Source organism: Schistocerca nitens, chromosome 2, assembly GCF_023898315.1.
Source record: "Schistocerca nitens isolate TAMUIC-IGC-003100 chromosome 2, iqSchNite1.1, whole genome shotgun sequence".
Lineage (NCBI taxonomy): Eukaryota > Metazoa > Arthropoda > Insecta > Orthoptera > Acrididae > Schistocerca > Schistocerca nitens.
The window spans coordinates 111,943,844-111,964,370 of record NC_064615.1 but is presented as its reverse complement, the minus strand read 5'-3'; the positions used below and the strand labels follow the sequence as shown (position 1 = coordinate 111,964,370).

At 42.5% G+C, this 20,527-nt stretch overlaps 1 protein-coding gene across 1 annotated transcript in view; it reads right to left on the bottom strand.

Moving 5' to 3' along the window:
• LOC126235781 (clavesin-1) overlaps positions 1–18,712 on the bottom strand; it is a 101,359-nt gene extending 82,647 nt beyond the window's left edge. The window contains exon 1 of the mRNA XM_049944588.1: positions 18,642–18,712. Coding sequence (XP_049800545.1) covers positions 18,642–18,648 — 7 coding nt within the window. The 5' untranslated portion in view covers positions 18,649–18,712. The remainder of the gene's footprint in view (positions 1–18,641) is intronic.
• Between the last annotated feature and the right edge of the window lie 1,815 nt (positions 18,713–20,527).

Below are 20,527 nucleotides of genomic sequence, written 5' to 3'. Positions count from 1 at the left end.
TTATTACGTCAAAGATAGCTTAAAAATTATAATATTCACATTATCAGTTTCAGCATTCGATTGTCATCTTCTTTTATGATTAATATGCTAACTGCTTCGTCAAAAAATAATTGCAGTTAAACATTCTGAACATCATGAAGTCACTAGATCTGTCAATGAATACATCATATAGTCACGTATTAAAAGAAACTTAATTGTGACGATGTGATGTATTCATTTAGATACCTTATAATGATTTTATGATGTTGAGAATGCTTAGCTGGAACTGTAATGTCTTGAAGAAGCTGTTGGCAGATTCATCTCTTCTGAAGATGGGAGGCAGGTGCTGAAACCCTAATGTGAACAGCGTAATTTTAAAGCAGTACTGGACGTAAGAAACTATGTTAACATTTATAAGGTCGCAAACTACTGTTATGGCAATATGTAAGACTTTAAAGAACAATTTTTATCTGTGCGGCGCTACACTTATCTATTCTTCCTCGTGGCAGCTTCCGGCAACACTATTACAAGGCGCAATCTCTACCGCCTGTTTGTTCCGCTCTCAATGTTGTGCTCTGATTGCCGAGCTGATACGGTAGTCAGTCGTCACTGAGAGGACGCAATTTTGGAAGGGCATGTGGGTAACACTCCACTACTCCAGTCCCCCATTCTGACCATCCGGCCATGGATGCTGGACAGTAAGCCAAGGTCCCACGTGCAAACATAGTTCCAGTCAAGTTCTAGCCTTTAAAGTTTCTTCCTTCGTCGAGTTCATTACAGACGAAGCACGTGCTGAGATTTCATGACAGTAAATGAGCCATTGTAATTCTGAAATAACAATCCTGGCACTCGCCCAAAACCATTTGTTATCGAAAACTCTTTAATAACAATCGTGTTATGTGTATTTGAATAATACCTCTCTCGAATAAGAATATAGTTTCTTTACCATTACGCCACCTCGTCACCAAGTTCATAAACAGATTGCCAACGCCAAGTGTATCATTAAGAAAAAATTTCATAACAGCAGATACGGCAATTTTCGTGCTTGGAGTATGTAAAGTAAGTTAAATAGGAAACTCTTGCGTCAAGTGATCTGCGGTTATGAGGTGGGAAATAATGCTCATAAGCCGAGGACTAAACTTACTGAATCTTTGCTTCAGATATATTATAACAATATCCTTCCGTGTGCAAATCATTAAGATCTTGCTACTCAGCTACACCAACAGAAAAGGAACATTTTGTCGACACAGTTGTGGTGTCCCCGCCAGACACCACACTTGCTAGGTGGTAGCCTTTAAATCGGCCGCGGTCCGTTAGTATACGTCGGACCCGCGTGTCGCCACTATCAGTGATTGCAGACCGAGCGCCACCACACGGCAGGTCTAGAAAGACTTCCTAGCACTCGCCCCAGTTGTACAACCGACTTTGCTAGCGATGGTTCACTGACAAAATACGCTCTCATTTGCCGAGACGATAGTTAGCATAGCCTTCAGCTACGTCATTTGCTACGACCTAGCAAGGCGCCATTATCAGTTGCTATGGATATTGTAAATAATGTACACACAAGAGCTACGTTCAACATTAATGGATTAAAGTTAAGTATTCCACCAAGTACCACCTTTTTTCTGAAGTCTAAATACCTTGTCATGTTCCAGACCTCACGCCAGCCTGCGTGAGCTTAAACGCGTGCCTTTCGGCTTCCTCCAAACCCCGTGGGTTGTCTCCTGCCAATCCACAACACAGTAATATACTTAAGGTGATTTATTGTAGCTGTAACCAGCAGACTTGAAAGGAGCGTTATCACAATAAAAAGGATATCCCTCTAACCACGTGTCAATATCTGAACCACAGTCATGGCAAGAGCTCAACGTTGCCGGACTGTGCCTACACACTGTTAAGGCGGTAACATTCTCAGCACGGTAATGCAAGATGAAAGCGTAAGGCGCGATCCCATGTCTATCATTCACACGAAAGAAAAAAGTAACTGTTTTTTCCTGAATTATATCATGTACTTGTTTTACAGGAAGTTTTCATAGTTTTCTTCAACGGCGCCAGGAGAGAGCAATTTGTATTTTAAAGACAGGTCGTTAGGGCTAAATGCTTTTGCCTCACGTGCTGTCGTTAAGGCTACCACAGCGAAGATGCTTTATCTCTTCCCGGATGTGGTACCTTGTACCCGCAGCTCCAACTGTCGTCCATGCATGTCCGCTACTGGTTTGTTTTACGTCCAGCAATGGTTCTTCATGGCTTGTACCTCATGTCACCCACATATCTATTTTTTTCCACATAGCATGTAAAGCACTTTCGACAAGAAAATTTATAAAGTTTGTTATACAATACTCTTCTTCCATGACGCAATCATCATGTTCGTGTAATACTTTTGATGATGACCAGATGGTTGCAACCGATATTCATTCTAAGTCACAGAGGCATTTTATGAGATTTTAGGGTCTCGAGAAGAGAGAAAAAAAATGAATAAGGAAAACAGTACAATGTTGTCTCAGTGTCGGAGGCTGTTAACTTAAGTAATTGCGCTTATATTTCTCTTCGTAAAGGATCCTCTTACTGAAGCTACGACTACGTACTTTATTTACCTGTTTAGGACATCGGCTTCCCTATTCTGGGAAACGTTCATAAAGGGACGCTGTATTTTTGAGCACTTCGTGTCTGGAACGTGACAAATTGGGATGTAGATACGGATGGAACTGATATGGCATTACACCTACCTATGTCTCTTCCTCTGATGTCAGTGTTAGAAAGACAGATGATTATATTCAAGGACATCTCTAAACTGCTCATGTCTTTCATATTCCCTCCTCTATTCGGAAAGTGACCCATACATTTCGGTTGGTTTTGTTTAAGTAAATAGTCAGTATCAATTGACAACGCGTGTCTTTAGGCTTTTATCTCTGAAGCATGCAGCTTTCAAATGGCTCTAAGCACTATGGGACTTAACATCTGAGGTCATCAGTCCCCTAGACTTAGAACTACTTAAACCCAACTAACCTAAGGACATCACACACATCCATGTCCGAGGCAGGATTCGAACCTGCGACCCTAGCGGTCGCGCGGTTCCAGACTGAAGCGCCAAGAACCGCTCAGCCACACAGCGGCCGGCCGTTACGTACAATGATAACCATCCAAAAGACCATTCGATTTCGTATCAGATATTGTTTAGATATTGCATAGAAGCCTACCGTGTACAATTCATGCTACGGTGAAAGCCCTCTCACCTTAGTCCTCTTTTATGATCATATTACTCCATGTCTCAGTTTTCTACGATACGAACTGACATTTTGTTGTATTTTTTCTCAAATCTGGTCGTTTACTCAAATCCTAAAGACTAGCTACTTCACCACGGTCCTTTTCTTCTGTTAACGGAACCAGTAGTCTAGTCTCTGAACAAAACTCAGCCGGCGTTAATTCAGAGAAAATGCACCGTCTTGGGCAACCCAGGGGCACGGTAGCAGTGTTAACACTTAATTACATTCCACAATTCTTTAGAAAGAGTGCCGACCTGAAGAAATTTATGCGTTCTGTAATTAACTAGTTTGTCATTAGTTGACTCTTCAATTTACGACTGTTCGGCCCGTAATTGACGGTGGCATGCCCTGTGTTTTGCAGGAAATGGTGTCACAGCCAGAGCTGTCTTGTTTTGAAACTTGTCGGTAATGGGAAAAGTTACAACTCTTCCGGGTTCATTCATCCAGCGAACTGCAGTAACCAAGAATCAGACCAGAAATGTTAGTAGACCCTCAGAGATTTTACCGACTGTTAAGCATCAGTCACAAATACATTGATGCAAAAGTTGCAACACCAAAAAATAATGTAGAGTAATAAAATTTCGGGAACATATTTATCTAGGTAAGTATTTAAGTGGTTGACATTCAAGACCCCCAAGTTAATGTAAGCGAGAGATAAAAATTGCAAATGTGAAATGCTGGTACATCAGTAACGAGTGTAGCCTCCAGAATGTTGAATGCAAACGTGTATGCATTGCGTTGTACAGCTGCCGGATGTCACTTTGTGGGATGGAGCTCCAAACCTGTTGCACTTGGTCGGTCAATACATGGACGGTTAGTGTTGTTCATGGATGACGCTGGAGCTGTCGTCCGATGATGTTCCATATGTGCTCCATTGGAGTCAAATCTGGTGATCGAGCAGGCGAACACAACACGTCGATACAATGCAGATGATGATCGGATACAACAGAGTTATGTGGGCGAGCGTTATTCTGGTTGAAAACACCCCGTGGAATGCTGTTCATGAATGGCAGTACAGCATGTAGAATCACCAGACTATCTATCTATATCCGGATCCCGACCCCAGCTACTGCCGCGTCTGGGTGCTGACGAGTCTTCTCCATTTGGCTCGGTCCTCCCACCACTATTCTTCCTCCACTTCCTGCCAGCTCACACCTCTCCTTTCCACAGATATTCTCACTCCCATTTTCCATCGTGTTCTAGGGCGCCCTCTAGGTCTTTTCCATCCATCTTTAGTTCTTCCTTAATTCTGCGGAGTCTATGCCCATGCATCCTCTTAACAAAAAATGGTTCAAATGGCTCTGAGCACTATGGGACTGAACATCTATGGTCATCTATGGTCATCAGTCCCCTAGAACTTAGAACTACTTAAACCTAACTAACCTAAGGACATCACACAACACCCAGTCATCACGAGGCAGAGAAAATCCCTGACCCCGCCGGGAATCGAACCCGGGAACCCGCGTGGGAAGCGAGAACGCTACCGCACGACCACGAGCTGCGGACCATCCTCTTAACATGCCCGTACCATATTAATCTCTGTTTTTCAATTTCTTCTCTCTTACTTGCTTGTTTAAGGTCCTTTCTAATCTCTACATTCCTTACTCTGTCCATTCTTGTTCTTCCCTTAACTGCTCTGAGAAATTTCATTTTCCCTGCTTGCAGTCTGCTCCAGTCCCTTTCTGTCATTGTCCATGTTTCCCCACCATATGTGACAATAGGAAAGTAATAATTACTATACATAAAGAGTTTTCCTTTTTCTGAAACTTCCTTATTCCAAATCAGGTGTTTTATTGTATGGTAGAAATTGCCTCCCTTCTGTAACCTATTAATTTCGTTGGTTATTCTTCCATCCCTAGATATTGCACTCCCTAAATAAGTGAAACTTTCTGTTGTGTTGGCAGAAGAGCCAACACCGTGTTACTAGAGGAGGCCGAAATGCACGCGTTTTAGCTCACGCAGGCTGGCGTGAGGAGGGAAGGACTATACTGACGTGAGGTCTGGAACATGACAAGGAATTAGAATTCAGAAAGCGGACGTAATTAGTTTGATACTTATCTTTAATCCATTAATGATGAACGTCGCTCTTGACGGTACATGATTCACAATATTATCTATTCAGAAGACATATAGTAACTGAATATGGCGCCTTTCTAGGTCGTAGCAAATGACGTAGCTGAAGGCTATGCTAAACTGTCGTCTCTGCAAATGAGAGCGTATGTAGACAGTGAACCATCGCTAGGAAAGTCGGCTGTACAACTGGGGCGAGTGCTAGGGACCTAGACTAGACCTGCCGTGTGGCGGCGCTCGGTCTGCAATCGCTGATAGTGGCAACACGCGGGTCAGACGTATACTAACGGACCGCGGCCGATTTAAAGGCTACCACCTAGCAAGTGTGGTGTCTGGCGGTGACACCACACTTTCTACCACTTTGAGGGGTTCTCCATTCAAGGTAATATTTCCATTGATCCCTTTCTCTCTTCCAAATACCATTACTTCACTCTTATCTTTATTTATTTTTAATCCATACCTTTCCATTATGTCCTTCCACGCATCAAGCTGAAACTGTACATCTACCTCTACCACTCCATATTACCGTATCATCTGCAAAAATCGTCTTTTTGTCTTTTTCTTTTACTATATCTTTAACTGACCTATTCATTCTCTCCATCACAACATTAAAAGGTGCAGGATATAGAATACTTCCTTGCGTAAGTCCTTGTCTTATTTCAAAGTATTCAGAGTTCCCCAATGGTGTTCTAATTCTACAATTGTGTCCTCTGTACATTGTCTTTATTACATTAATGTATCCACCTTCTATATCTATCTTCTTCATTTCTTCCCAGAGTCTTTCCCTGTTAACTGAGTCATATGCCTTTTCTATGTCTATAAAAACCATAATCACCCTGTTATACACCCAACTTTTTTCATCAGTTGACGGATGGAAAGTATCAAGTCGATCGTGCTTCTTCTTTTCCTAAACCCATTCTGTTCTTTACTCGTCTCCTTTTCTATCTTTTCATTTATTCGATTCAGTAAAATTCTTTCAAAAATCTAAGCTGTATGATTCATGAGGCTTATTCCTTTGTAAAAACTGCAAAGTCTTTTATTGCCTTTTTTGAAGATGGGGACAATGTCTCCGTCTCTACAATCGTGAGGTATTGTACTATTTCTCCACACACTTGATAGTACTCTATACAACCACTTCATTCCCACTGGACCTGCTGCTCTTATCATGTCCACTGATACTTCATCGGGTCCTGGGGCTTTCCCCACATTCATCTTCTTCACAGCTATTTCCATTTCTCCCAGTGTAATTTGTCCTAATTCTGCTTCCGAACTTCTCTCAATTTCTTCATTATTTGTTGATGAACATTTTTGCAGTCAGGTTGCATGAGAACCACGAGAGTGCCCCTTCTGTGATAAGAAATCGCACCCTGGACCGTACTTGCAGGTACTGGTCCAATTTGATTAGCATGCAAACAGTTTGGTTGCCGGTCCTCCAGTGGCCTCCTTCCAAACGACGCACAACCATCGCTGGCACCGAGGCAGAACAAATATTCATTAAAAACACAACAGACCTCCACCATGCCCATGAGGTCTCGCCTGATGTCACTTTAGTTGCAAATGGCGGTAGTTTTGGGGTCAGTGGAATGTATAGGCGTCTGGCTCTGAGCTGTCCTTGAAGTAACTGATTTGCAACAGTTCGTTGTGTCACTGTGGTGGCAACTGCTGCTCAAATACCTGCTGCAGATGCAGCACGATGCTCCGGGGCCTTACGCCGAACTCTATGGTCTACCCTCTCGGTAGTGCCACGTAACAGACCAGAGTTCGGTCGCCACTAGCGCCATTGCTATGCGACTGGCGCAAAATTTGAACTGATGTCTGTCAAATTTAGAAATACGCCTACTAACTTTCATTGAAGTCGCAGAACTCCTCTTTGGTCTTGTAATGTTTGCCTGTCTGTGTGTACCATAGTGAAATGAGTATCTTTAGACACGCACTTCCCCGAATTCATACAGCTGCAGTTTCAATGCACGCAGTCTACCGCACTCAGTGTTTTTCCAGATATGAATTACGAATGGTTTAAATAAAATCCGGTGGCAGGTAAGGGAGATAATCATGTCGATAATATTGCATGGTTCACTAATAAAGGAAAAGTTCCAGGTGAAATGTTGCGATTTTCATGACCCAAGGCCTCAATACGGGAGTCGTGAACGGGACAGAGGTGAGTACTTAAGATAACGGAATGATTTATACTAGACACTACACATCAATTGAATACGTGTATCGCTTCTTTGCGTGTTTTTCACTACGTAGCGCAGTATGTATTTTCGCCTGCAGTGAAGAACTGGGCGAAGATTTTTTTTTTAAAATTTCGGTAGCTTATGCGTTTCCAGGTGTCTACATAATCTGACTTTTCTATTTGCATACGTGGCACCACGAAGTCTCGCTTTTTCTTTTTACTAGATGCTGCTAGTGATGGGCTTAGGTGCATCCGCACAACCTTTTCGGTCGAAGCAGCGACCATGTATGCAAGACCAATGTCCGCAGAACCTGGCATACCAGTAAACGCTGATTCTTTACAGGAATTCTCATATTTAAAACAGATTCAAACGTCCGATTACTTTTCAAATCAGTTGATGTGTTAAACATTTGACACTAAGCACGTAAACAAGAAAAGTTTACGAAGTATATGAAATTATGCTTAAAGTTTGTTGGAAGTCGGTAAGTGCTCTCATTCTCAAATACTGGATTAATTTAATCCTGGTATTTGTGAGCCATCAAATTACGCTGCCTCAAGACGAAAGCATACTCTCTAACTGTAATATCTGTCTTTTTGTGTTAAGCCTTAATATAAGATTGTACCTCTTAATGAGTAGATTATGGCAGCCTGTTAAATTTTTAAATTCGATAAATAATTACCCGAAATATGGTAAACCAAACTCTTGTTGCCTCTGAAAGCCGTTAGATAGGCAACCAACAAGTGGTATGGGGTTCTGGGATAGCGATTTAGTGGAGGGGGATATTGGTGTTTAACGTCCCGTCGACAACGAGGTCATTAGAGACGGAGCACAAGCTCGGATTAGGGAAGGATGGGGAAGGAAGTCGGCCGTGCCCTTTCAAAGGAACCATCCCGGCATTTGCCTGGAGTGATCTAGGGAAATCACAGAAAACTTAAATCAGGATGGCCGGACGCGGGATTGAACCGTCGTCCTCCCGAATGCGAGTCCAGTGTGCTAACCACTGCGCCACCTCGCTCGGTAGCGATTTAGTAATACAGGTTACGGCATTCGTCAAAATGTTGTTCACAGAAACAAAAGCATCAGTTAGGGTGGTCACTTCATTACACAAAGGCGGCAATCAGGCCGAGAGAACATCGCATATCAAAAAACGTATGATTTAGTGATATGACTACACTTAACTGCATTTTTACGGAAAAATCTGGTGTGTTTGAAGATATACAATCTTCGAGGACATAATCATTTTGAACCACCTTTTAAGGACACGTTAAGTTATGAATATGGATGAATAGTCTCCCAGCTGAAAATACAGAACGTCATCTGGATATGAAGTGCGCCGTTCGATTTTGCTCACAGAATCTGAAGTTACCGCATTGTTCGTCGTTCTGCACAGTGAATGGACATTTATTGGTCTCCAGAAATAAATGTCGAGTCCGAGTCGTCATTTAAGCAGCAGTTAGGATGTTCTTTCTTAAGGTATTTATTTAGAGATTTTAGTTCACTCTTGGTCTAGGGGGCAGCATCTGTGACTACTATCAAAACGGCCATCAGCAGCGGCGGAAAAAGACTTACGGCAGAAGAAGTCACACTTTTTCTGTCCAAGGTTTTGTCAAAGAGCGCGGAGGAGCGGACAGTATCCAGGGCCCTCTCTTGCCCTTTGGGGTGGGGAAACTGCCACTAAAGGCAATGATCAACGCCATTACAATGCACAAGGCAATAGAAACCACTGCATTAAAGACTCAAAGTTCATCAATAGTACATGTTACCTGTAATGCCAATGAATTCTCCAATTGTAAAAGATTCCGGATTAGTCCCCATTCGGGTCTCTGGGAGGGGACTACCAAGGGGAGGTGACCATGTGAAGAAAATTAATGGCCAACGACGGGATAACATTGTACAAATCGGAGCATGGAATGTCACAAGTATGCTCGCAGCAGCAAAGGTAGAAGACCTGCAAAGGGAAAAGGCTCAGTCTAGATTTAGCAGGAGTCAGTGAAATGAAATGGAAAGAAGGATTATAGGTCAGAATAATGTAGGGTACCACCAATAGCAGTAGAAAATGGTATAATGGGGGTGGAATTCATTATGAATAGAAAGGTATGGCAGAGGGTGAACTACTGTGAATCAGATTCGACAACAAGCCAACGCCAGAACGACAGTTCCGGTACACGAGTATATACCAAAATCGCGAGCAGCAGTAGAAGTGATAAAGAAAGTAGACGAGGATATTTAACAGGTATTTCAATATTTTAAGGGAGACGAAAATATGATAACCATGGGGGAGGAATAGAAGAAAAGTTATGGAAGAATTTGGGCATGGCAGTAGGAATGACATAGGACAAAGACAGTTCTGCAATAAATTTCAGATGGTAATGACGAATACTCTGTAAGACTCACAACAGGAAAACACCTGGTGACACGGAATTAGAATTATATTAATACCTTCAGCTGCTGACGGGCTTTGGTATACATCAACGGGGACAGGTGAAAATGTGTGCTCCAACCGGAACTCGAACGCTGGATCTCCTCTTCATATGGCAGACGCTCTATCCATATGAGCCACCGAGGGCACAGAGGATAGTACTACTGCGGGGAATACTTCGCGCACGCCTCCCGCGAGACCCACATTCTCACCTTGTATGTCCACAAACTACATTCGTAGTGTCCCACCCCAACCCACTTATTACTCGTGGAAGATATTATTACCAAGTCCCGTAAGAGTTCGGGGATTATGTGTGCATCCGCACACATGGAAGGTCACGGCCGGTGTTGCCAGAACTATATACTTATATGGATATGGTGTCTGTTCTTTCGGACATATCCATATAAGTATATGGTGACACGAAAGTTCCCAGATGTCACGCTCAGCCAGATTCCGAAACAAGAAACTGGACTGTAAGGCGTACCCACGTGCAGATGTAGACTCAATGATGGAGAGTAGACTGAAGTGTAAAGATCAGTGCCGAAGAAAGTGGGATACTCAAGTACTGAGGAAAGATGAGACATGTTTGAACTTTGTTAAGGATATTGATACCGCGATAATGCAGTTCAGCTGAAGATGCCTGAACATCTCTAAAAAGAGCACAGTCGAACATAGGTACAAGGAAGATACTGGTAAGAAACTTTGGATGACATGAAATGCTTCAATCGATTGACGAAAGAAGGAAGTACAAAAATATTTAGGAGAAAAACAGGAATACTGTATTGTAAACCCCTTAGGAATGAAATGTGTAGGAAGTTCAGAGCAGTAAAGACGAAATGACTGCAGGAAAGATGCGAGAAATCGACGAAGAGGTGATGGTCGGAAGGACTGACTCAAAATATAGGAAAGTCAAAACAGCCCTCGGTGAAATTAAAAGCAAGTGTGGCAATATTACGAATGCAGTGGGAAGTCTACTGTAAGAGAAGATGAGAGTAATTACATGGGAAGATAACAGTGAATGCTTCTATGAGGGGGAGGACGCCTCTCATAACGTGATGGAAGAACAAATGGGTTCGATAGGGATGACAGAGGATCCAGTAAGAGAGCACTCGAGACTGGACATCAAATGACACAATATGGATACGTAATACTCCATCGTAATTTCTAAAATTATTGGAGGAAATGGGAACCAAACGGCTACTCAATATGACGTGTAGAATCTATGAGACTGGCGACGTACCACTCCACTTTCGGAAAAACATCATCCACACAGTTCGGAAGATAACAGAGACAGGTAAGTGCTAAAACCATCGTACAATCAACGGAACAGTTCACGCATCCAGCTTACTGACAAGAATAAAATGCAGAAAAATGGAAAAGAAAATTTAGGACGAGTTAGATTAGGATCAGTTTCTAATCATTTTTTAGGCTTGTAAGACATTCAGGACAGCAACCAGCACCGAAACTAGTAGCAGAGAATTGTTATCTCGTTGGAAACAGTACCATCGGAAAGTTGATCTACAAACAAAATGCACTTCTTATTGCATCAGCTGTTCGTAGTTTTTCCAAATGAACTACACAACGTTCAGCAACTTTTCACCTCGGCGCGTGGAATTTTTATGGCTGAACTAATGTCGGTGATTTAATTCAATCGCTGCAAATGTAGAAACTAAGCTACTTTGTGGTTTCATACCACAGTATCCGTTACAAAATGCTACCACATACCTTACGAAACTCGTCGCTCTTGCAACTGCCATATCCATGAAGATAAAAACTGCCACACGTAGGCTGAACTTACAGTTACGAAAATAGTGCATCTGTACACGCTTATCACAACGAATTTCAACATAGTTTTTTTTTTATATAACCTAACAACCGCTTGTTGCAGACACATTTTACTTCACAGCACTTCTTGCATGTATGCACAGACGTTACACTGCCTTGCATCATCAGTATATTCATTTTTTATTACATAGCTGAACAGCAGACTTCAGCAAATTTAAAAATATACGCCATGTGCACCACACAGCTCTCAAAACTACGATTATTGCGTCTGCTGGGCGTTAAAATTTCGTAAGAAGTGAACATAAAGAGGAAATTTGCCCAAACTTTAACTGTTTTTGGAAAGGGAAAATAAATTACAAATTACGGGTAATACTCTGGCAAGATGGAAAGGACGGAAACAGATTTCTGAACTGCATAGACAATCTTCCTGGATATAACATCGAGTCTATTGTGCCAAAAACATCTGTTTGTGATAGATATACCGCCTTTGATTTAGACTGAATTAGAAATATAGCTTTTTGGTAACCATAAGGATGCCAGCGTATTTTCTTTCAGTTATCTGACAGCGCTGTCGTGACAACAGCATATTTGTTGCGTTTGGTCTTTTAGAGGGGACATCGAGCGTGGTGACACTTACTGACTACCCTGGTGAGGTCGCACCTTGTTACGATACGGAATTACTGCTTAGCGATACGCGCGCGCAAGGTGCCCCAATATTGCCAGCTTTCCTGCAAGAATCGTATAAGCTCTTAACTTACCTGTGACTCTGAAACTTAGTAAGACAATACGAACGAGTCGTCAACACCTGCTCCCAGCCTGCTGATTAACCAGAAAGAGATCGGTTAATACATCCTCTCGCACTGAAGTACTGTTTAGTTGCATCCATGTCTTGAGCGAGTCACATTCTGCTCCTCAGCGGTCTATATTGACACTGTTCCAGCGTCATGTGTTTTTGTTGTTTTACACCTTTTTAACCTAAATTTACCTGGTTGATAATGGTGTAATTTAACATCTTTCGTTCCAACCTTCTTCCTTTCTCCATCAACATCGTTTTTCTTCAATAGCTTCTATCCCAACTAGGCAGCACAATAAGTAACTTCAAAACATTCCACTTTCTTAGTGACGGAAAACATCCACTCTGCTACAGCACCGTTGCTCTATTTATGAGGGACATATTACAAGTGGAAATGGATGGTGTCACTCTCTTATGTTGTTGTCAAACATCTTTGACGATTACTCTGGATAACAGTTGCTGATGTTACTTAAGCTGCTGTAGCTGTGTGGAGTACTTCCGGCATTACCTCATAACACATAAGGGTTCTTCACCCCTGAAGTGCAATCTTCCCACCTCTTTACCGTCAGATATGTGACTCGTAAATGCCAGTGTTGGCGTGTAAGGACAATTGCGACACGAAGAGAGAACTCAGAACGGCACTCCGCTAGGTGCTCCAGCTTGAAGGAACTGGAAACAGACCGTGTCTTCCAGGCACTGCTGCTAGTTCCCAAGTAGACGTGTCGGAATACTCCACGCGGCAGTTATTCCTATGCTCAGTACAGATGCTTGCCGGGTCCAAGCAAACACAATAGGTCCATTAAAACAGCAATCACTGTTAGACATCCCTAATGAGCGACGGCTGCTGTGACGAAAGCTGACAGCGTGTGCTCCAGGGAGGAAAGAGGTGGGGGGGGGGGTAGTGTCTTGGGTCTTGCTGTCAGGAAAACGATCTACACAAATTATGATCCTCGTCTAGTCACTCATGGCTTTCGTGCCACTATTTACGAAACTTAGCTTTCCCTAAAGTCGATTAAATTCCGCATTTGAAATTTCTTTCATGATCATGATTTGAATGAAACCATGTGGTTAGAGAGCTACCTTATCAGAGCGACATACCAACCTCCTCTTTGTGTGAGGGTTGTACGTATGTTACACCCTATTAAATATGTGATATACCGACAAAACGTTCCTCCTTTAATGGCACTGCTGAGGCACTGACTTTTCAGTTACATCAGAAACAGCAAGATGCCCACTGGAGGCTACAGTTAAATTATAAAATAATTTTATGCAGGTTCTGCATTGGCTGCCACACCTGTTAATACCCTAAGCAACGTATGGAATTTTAAGAAATGCTTTAATTTTCACTCACGTTGCAGTAGTGTTTGTACTTTCTTTCAAAAGGCTTGGCATAAACCACATGCTACTGGAAATGTTTTCATGTCTACCGAATCACTCAACAAGGTCTTCGACATCCGTCATCCGAGGGGGTTCAGTGAACGAAAGCCGTAATAGAAATTAAATCATTTCTTAGCAACAACCCTGGTGGAGTTTTACACATTTCCTGGATTTATTTCAAGCCAGAAATTAGTAATGTTTTTCCTCATGAACTGGGAATAATTTTCCACCTCACGACTTCATTCACAGCTTAAGTGAGATACGGTTTCTCCACACGCGTTGTACATATACAAAATACCTCGCGAACGTCAGAAATGCAGAACATGGTGTAACTGTAATGATCAGTCTACTTTGGCATGTCCTCCCCTGGTAGATGAGTGGTCAATGCGACGGAATGTCATACCTAACGGTCCGGGTTCGATTCCCGGCTGGGTCTGAGATTTTCTCCGCTTAAGGACTGGGTGTTGTGTTGTCCTTATCATCATTTCATCCCCAACGACACGCAAGTCGCCGAAGTGGCGTCAACTCGAAAGACTTGCACCAGCCGAACGGTCTACCCGACGGGAGGCCCTACCCACACGGCATTTCCATTTACTTTGCCATCTACCGAACAACTTTTAATGAGTCTTACACAAGCTTTGCTATTCGTGTTGCACTCAGAACCGGCGTTAATAGTAATAGGCAAGGCTCATCGAAACAGAAGTCTCGATATGTAACTATGAGGGGTGATCGAAAAGTTTCCGTTTGAGGACGCTGCTACAGCGTGTATACAACGTAACGTGACTCTCGTGCGTGTATACAAGCATCGACATGTACGCAAGGGATTAGTGTGGCATTCGTGTATTTCCGTAGTGCGTGCGGTAAATGTGGGAACGTGAAATATGGCGACATTATTACCAAATGCGCCCAGACAGGACCAGCGTGCTGTTATTCGTTTCTTGGCCGGGGAATAACCAGCACAGGTAGACATCGATAGGAGAACGAAGAATTTGTGTGGGGCAGCGTGTCCGACGGAAAACCACCACTGCGGGATGCTTCGTGACAACAGACGTCCCCATATCGCAGAAGTTACGCCAACTTAAGAGGGAGATATTCTAGCACCCGACCTATGTTTCTCATCTCACGCGATTATCGCGCCTTCGGTGTCTTAAAAAGGACCTTGAACCTGGTGCGTCGATGGGATCATTACCTGACTGCTCACTGTTGTTCTGCCTGGTTGGAAAACCGTGTTTGGGCTGTGCGGCCTCCGAAAGCGACATTTTTGATGGCCGGTTATAACTAAGGAGAAATAAAGAGACTTTTGGGTTTGACTGTACTTATCCAGTTTTTATGACTAGAACGCGTTCTCCACTTCTAAGTTAGACGCACGGATAAACATTAGACGTCCAAAATACGAACATGGAGTTAGAGATAATAGATGTGAAACATGTCAATGTAAATCAGCCAACTGAAAGGAAATTGGCTTTTTACATTAGCCTGGCTTAGACGGAATGATCTAACTCGAGTTGGTGTGCTGTTACCTACACCAGGATAAGAACCGGTTGGTTACAGAGGAAGCCAAACAGGAATCGTGGAATCGCAAGCTTGGTACAACTTCGCATCCCTGGCGTAGTACTTTCCCCCAACTTCTCGTCCACAGCCATGATAAAACTTACAGAATACGTTTTTCTTCCATAATTTGTTGTTAAGAATGAAATACCTTAATCCCTGTCATACCTACTATCGGCCAATTTTTAACACTTTGTTACTGTGAAGTATGCCCGTAAGTTTGGCGTCACTGCAAATCACAATGACAGACCGTACATGGCATTAGGATGTTCACATAATCATGAGGAACTGAAATGGAATAAAGTATCTTACACGTAATTACCAACAACCTATATACGAAATGTGGGTATTCGTTTTTCACGTGTTCGAAGCATTGCCAGTTGGTGAAATACAGTGCAGGAATAATATGCTAAATTGCGTTTCGAACCGAATATTTGCATTTGTTGTCTCATACCCACTGCAGCATCATAAGAACTTCCAACATCGCCTTATCTTTTATAAACAAAATTAATGCCAAATATGTACTGCTATAAAACTTATACCTATGTTGAAAAATCACCGTTTGCACACGGCTATTCTGTCACTTTATTACACAAGCAGTCTCATTCATAAACAGGCGATTCTCCGGTATATTGTGACAGTGAGATGTATGACAATCCATACCTTCTACGTGGGTTTTTGTGGTAGTGATTATAGGTCGTAATACATCTGATGATGATGCCGCAATATACCTGAAGATGGTCTGTTAATGACAAATCGTTGTGTAGTAAAGTGACTGTACAGCAGTGAGCAAACTACGATTTTTCAAGAATTTCTAGTAACTGCAAATCATAGCCTTAGCGAAACTATACCTTTTTGTCTTTCCTTCACGTTCTAAGAGCCACCGCGCCACTTACTGTGGTCGCTCATGTTACAGAAAAAGCTGCCCTAGTTGCTTGATCAAAAGCAGTCCTCCTAAATGACAATGTGCACACAAAGTTTCCTCTCAGCCGTTACTTTCATCATGACTTGGACGCTGCGCTCTGACAACGGCATGTACAACTACGAAGTACATTTTACAATCGCGAGCCACTGCCATCGGGAAGTTCGAGCTCCTGCACATTGTTATACTCCTAGTGTGGCTACTCGCAAAACTCTATTCCTGGAAACTTCCCACAATATCGTCTGAAAATACATCAACGGAAAAACTGGAAAAACTTATTTTCGTTAAAAGAATCTAGGCTGCGCGTGACGGAAAATGAAACTCAGCGGACTAAAACACAGATCTAAGAACAGTCAGCTGAAAGGCTACATTTACTGTGACGCAATCCAATGATACACAAAATCGGGTTAGCACAGTCATAGTCACGTTTGTAAACACGCGAGAGAATGACCGTGGAAACAGGAACAATGGCTGTCGTATGAACAATGGAGGTCCCAGGAGGTCGCGAGCGACCGCATGAAATTGTGGTCCATCACATGCTACTTGCTCGCAGTTATGAGCTATAACTTAAGCATTTCGACCATCGAAGCTATTTTGTAAAATTGGTGTCCTTAGTACACCAATTGTGGGCTGCATAATGGGACACGTATCGAAATAAGAGAACTTTCTGTTTAACATTTAATTTCTCGCAGTACCTTCACTATGTGGTACGGAGCTTACTCTACGATTATTGGCCCATCTCTCTTCACTCTTGCCGCATTCGTATGTACGTTCTCAAGACTGATATGCGTCCTATTATCTGTGTTTATTCGAATGACATTTGGTTTGCATTACTGATCCGGAAAATGGTGTGTGCGAGGTTCAGTGGCCTAAGCGGGTGTATCCAGGGAGGATGGAATACTCATATGCCTTTTATTTCAGTTTCCGTCCGCTTGTTCCTTCTATACGTACTGCAACTTCAAGCCTCCTTTCCTTTAGGTCTTTCGTTACTTTATTAACTCCAAATCTAGTTTGATTGGCAAGGAGATAAGCTAGGAAAGAAATTTACAAGAAACCTAGATACTTTCATTATATTGTCCAAATCAGCTTTCCTGCCGTCATCAGCATCGGTCGTGTAACGGCGAATGGACTATTATAAAAGTGGTGATATTTTAATAGATAATCCTGTCAGTAGAATCTGCACAGGACCGCCACGTCACTACACTGTCGCAAATTACACTTTCTCCATATTTACCACAAGTTCAAACAAAGAACAGCAAATAAGAGCGGATAAAGGTAAACAATACGTTAAATTATGCTTATACACTATGCGCATTTCTTAAACACTATGACAGTATATTTAATGATGGCTAGAAAAACTTGCAGTCAGCCAAAATGTTTGTTTTTGCCTGTTTCTATCAAAGCTCAGCTGCATATGACACATTCAGAATGCTTAGTTTTGAAAAATTGTGCTTCACTCTAAAAGCAATTATGGCAGACTTGCGCAGTTCTCTTCTGAACATGAACCTGAAGTCACTCCCGTCACGACAATTGACAAATGTTTGTCTGCAAATGTAACTGATTAAAAGTGAGCCTTTCGAGATTTCCTGTAACTGAAGTCTTATAAATAAAGTCATGAAATGCTTGATTTTACCTAACCACCCTTTCAGCCTGATCACATTATTTCGAAGATTTATACCGTTAACTGAACATTGATTGAAAAGTCGTGCATAGGTGTCAATGTCGTAACGAACGCCGATACGAAGACTGGGCAGTCACTATAAATTAAACAGCAACTATGCGACGACGCGAAATCGTTCTCAAAGTGCATTCAGCGGCTTTCAAGCTAAGCCGCTCAATTACTTGGGGGTTTGATGAAATTTACCGTTAATAGCAGACTACTCATTGTTTGTACTACGAATAAAGCACGGAACGATTCTCTTAGAGAGGAGAAGCAAGATACCACGTTACCGAAATTAAGACACTAATCATGCTCAAGTCGTACGAGGCTCAGATGATCTGAATGGAGAACGCGAGTGTACAAAATTAAATGAAAGTTAAACACAAGACTTCAATTTTGACAGAACCATTCACAATCTCCAAAGAGAAGCAGTGAACATGGCTGGGCAGTCAAATTTTCCGAGCGAGCTGCAGGGCTCCAGCTGGTTGTTTACCAGGAGATGGCGGGACCAGTACAACTGCTAGCAACGCTACCGGACCGAGCCATTAACTACAGCTTGTTCTGTTCGTTGCAGCACAGGCTGTTGAACTAGTTACGGCCAGTGGGCGACTACCAGCGAGCGCGTGCTAGCGGCATCGGATGCAGTACCTGTCATGGCGGCTGCTACTGCTGCGTCCTCTTGGTACGAGATCCGGCGACAGACTAACCCGCCTGCCGCCGCGGCGCCGCCTATAGAGTGTCTCGGCGCGCAGGCGCCCTGCCCCCGGTAGCAGGAGTGGGGGAACCGGCTGCGGCTGCTGCACACAGCGCCGGAATTCCCTTCCACCCGCTGACGAACACGAACGTCCCGCGTAAGGCAGGGGGGCCTTTAGGGACGTGACCCTGCGCTGGCCACGTCTCGTCGCGCCACACGCACTTTACGCAGCGGAACAGGTGTGACGTATGGCACTTCTCTTCACGTAAACGTAACACTAACGTAAATTATTTTGTTGTTCAGAAATCGGGAGTACCTACAACAAACACAAAACTGGTTTTGGATGTAATCTGACTAAAAAAAAAAAAAAAAACACGGAAATATTTACACATTTTGTATTTCCTGTCATGTCACAACTGTGTTACGGACCATAGCTCGAACGTGGAACTTTATGTTCCGGCGGGAAGTGCTCTTAATGACTGAGCTGTCCATGCACAACTAATGCCCCGTTCTCATAGCTTCACTGTGCTACTTGTTTTAAATAAAATGCTTTTATAATAGCGTAGGCTTCTGCGGCCAGATTCAATTGACATAAAAGTTTTCTGAGCATCGAACTGCATAATGTAAAAAATTATACTACTTGAGAAACCAATGTTTCGGCCACAGTTGCGGCGAACACTATAAATTTTTATGTTGTAAAATATAGTCACCTACAAAGCTGCGCAAATATTTCTGCGAAACTCAACACGTCCTTCAAATTATTTGCACAAAGCAAGAAATTTAACAAACATATATACTGGGTGATCAAAAAGTCAGTATAAGTTTGAAAACGTAATAAACCACGGAATAATGTAGATATAGAGGTAAAAATTGACACACATGCTTGGAATGACATGAGGTTTTATTAGAGCCGAAAAGAAAACAAAGTTCACGAAATGTCCGACAGACGCGTGAAAGATCTCTTGTGCGCGTCGTTTGGTGATGATCGTGTGCTCAACCGCCACTTTCGTCTTACTTGGCCTCCCAGGTCCCCAGACCTCAGTCGGTGCGATTATTGGCTTTGGGGTTACCTGTAGTCGCAAGTGTATCGTGATCGACCGACATCTCTAGGGATGCTGGAAGACAACATCCGACGCCAATGCCTCACCATAACTCCGGACATGCTTCACAGTGCTGTTCACAACATTATTCCTCGACTAGAGCTATTGTTGAGGAATGATGGTGGACATATTGAGCATTTCCTGTAAAGAACATCATCTTTGCTTTGTCTTACTTTGTTATGCTAATTATTGCTATTCTGATCAGATGAAGCGCCATCTGTCGGACACTTTTTGAACTTTTGTATTTTTTTGGTTCTACTAAAACCCCATGTCATTCCAAGCATGTGTGTCAATTTGTACCTCTCTATCTACATTATTCCGTGATTTATTCAGTTTTCAAATTTATACTGACTTATTTATGGTGACAACAACAGTGTACATTTTCATTCCAAAGAATTGTTTTTATATTTTTACTTTTTATTGCAGATCATTTTATCTGTGCCTGTTGATATATTGTTGGAACTAGTTTTAACGATAAATTAGAGCAATTTAAGAGCAGAATTGCAAGGACTACCACAGAATGTATAGTATTTATTCAAATTAAAATTTCACGTCCTTGAAAATAAAGTGAACATACGATATTTATGTTAATGTAATGAATTATTGATACAAATTTCTTGTACATGAAAGTGGTTTGTCCAAATAACAAAATATTACACGTGAAATGCAAAACTCATCTCCTCCTTCGCTTTCACTTGCGATTGCGCACGCGCGCACACACACATATGTAATTTAAATCT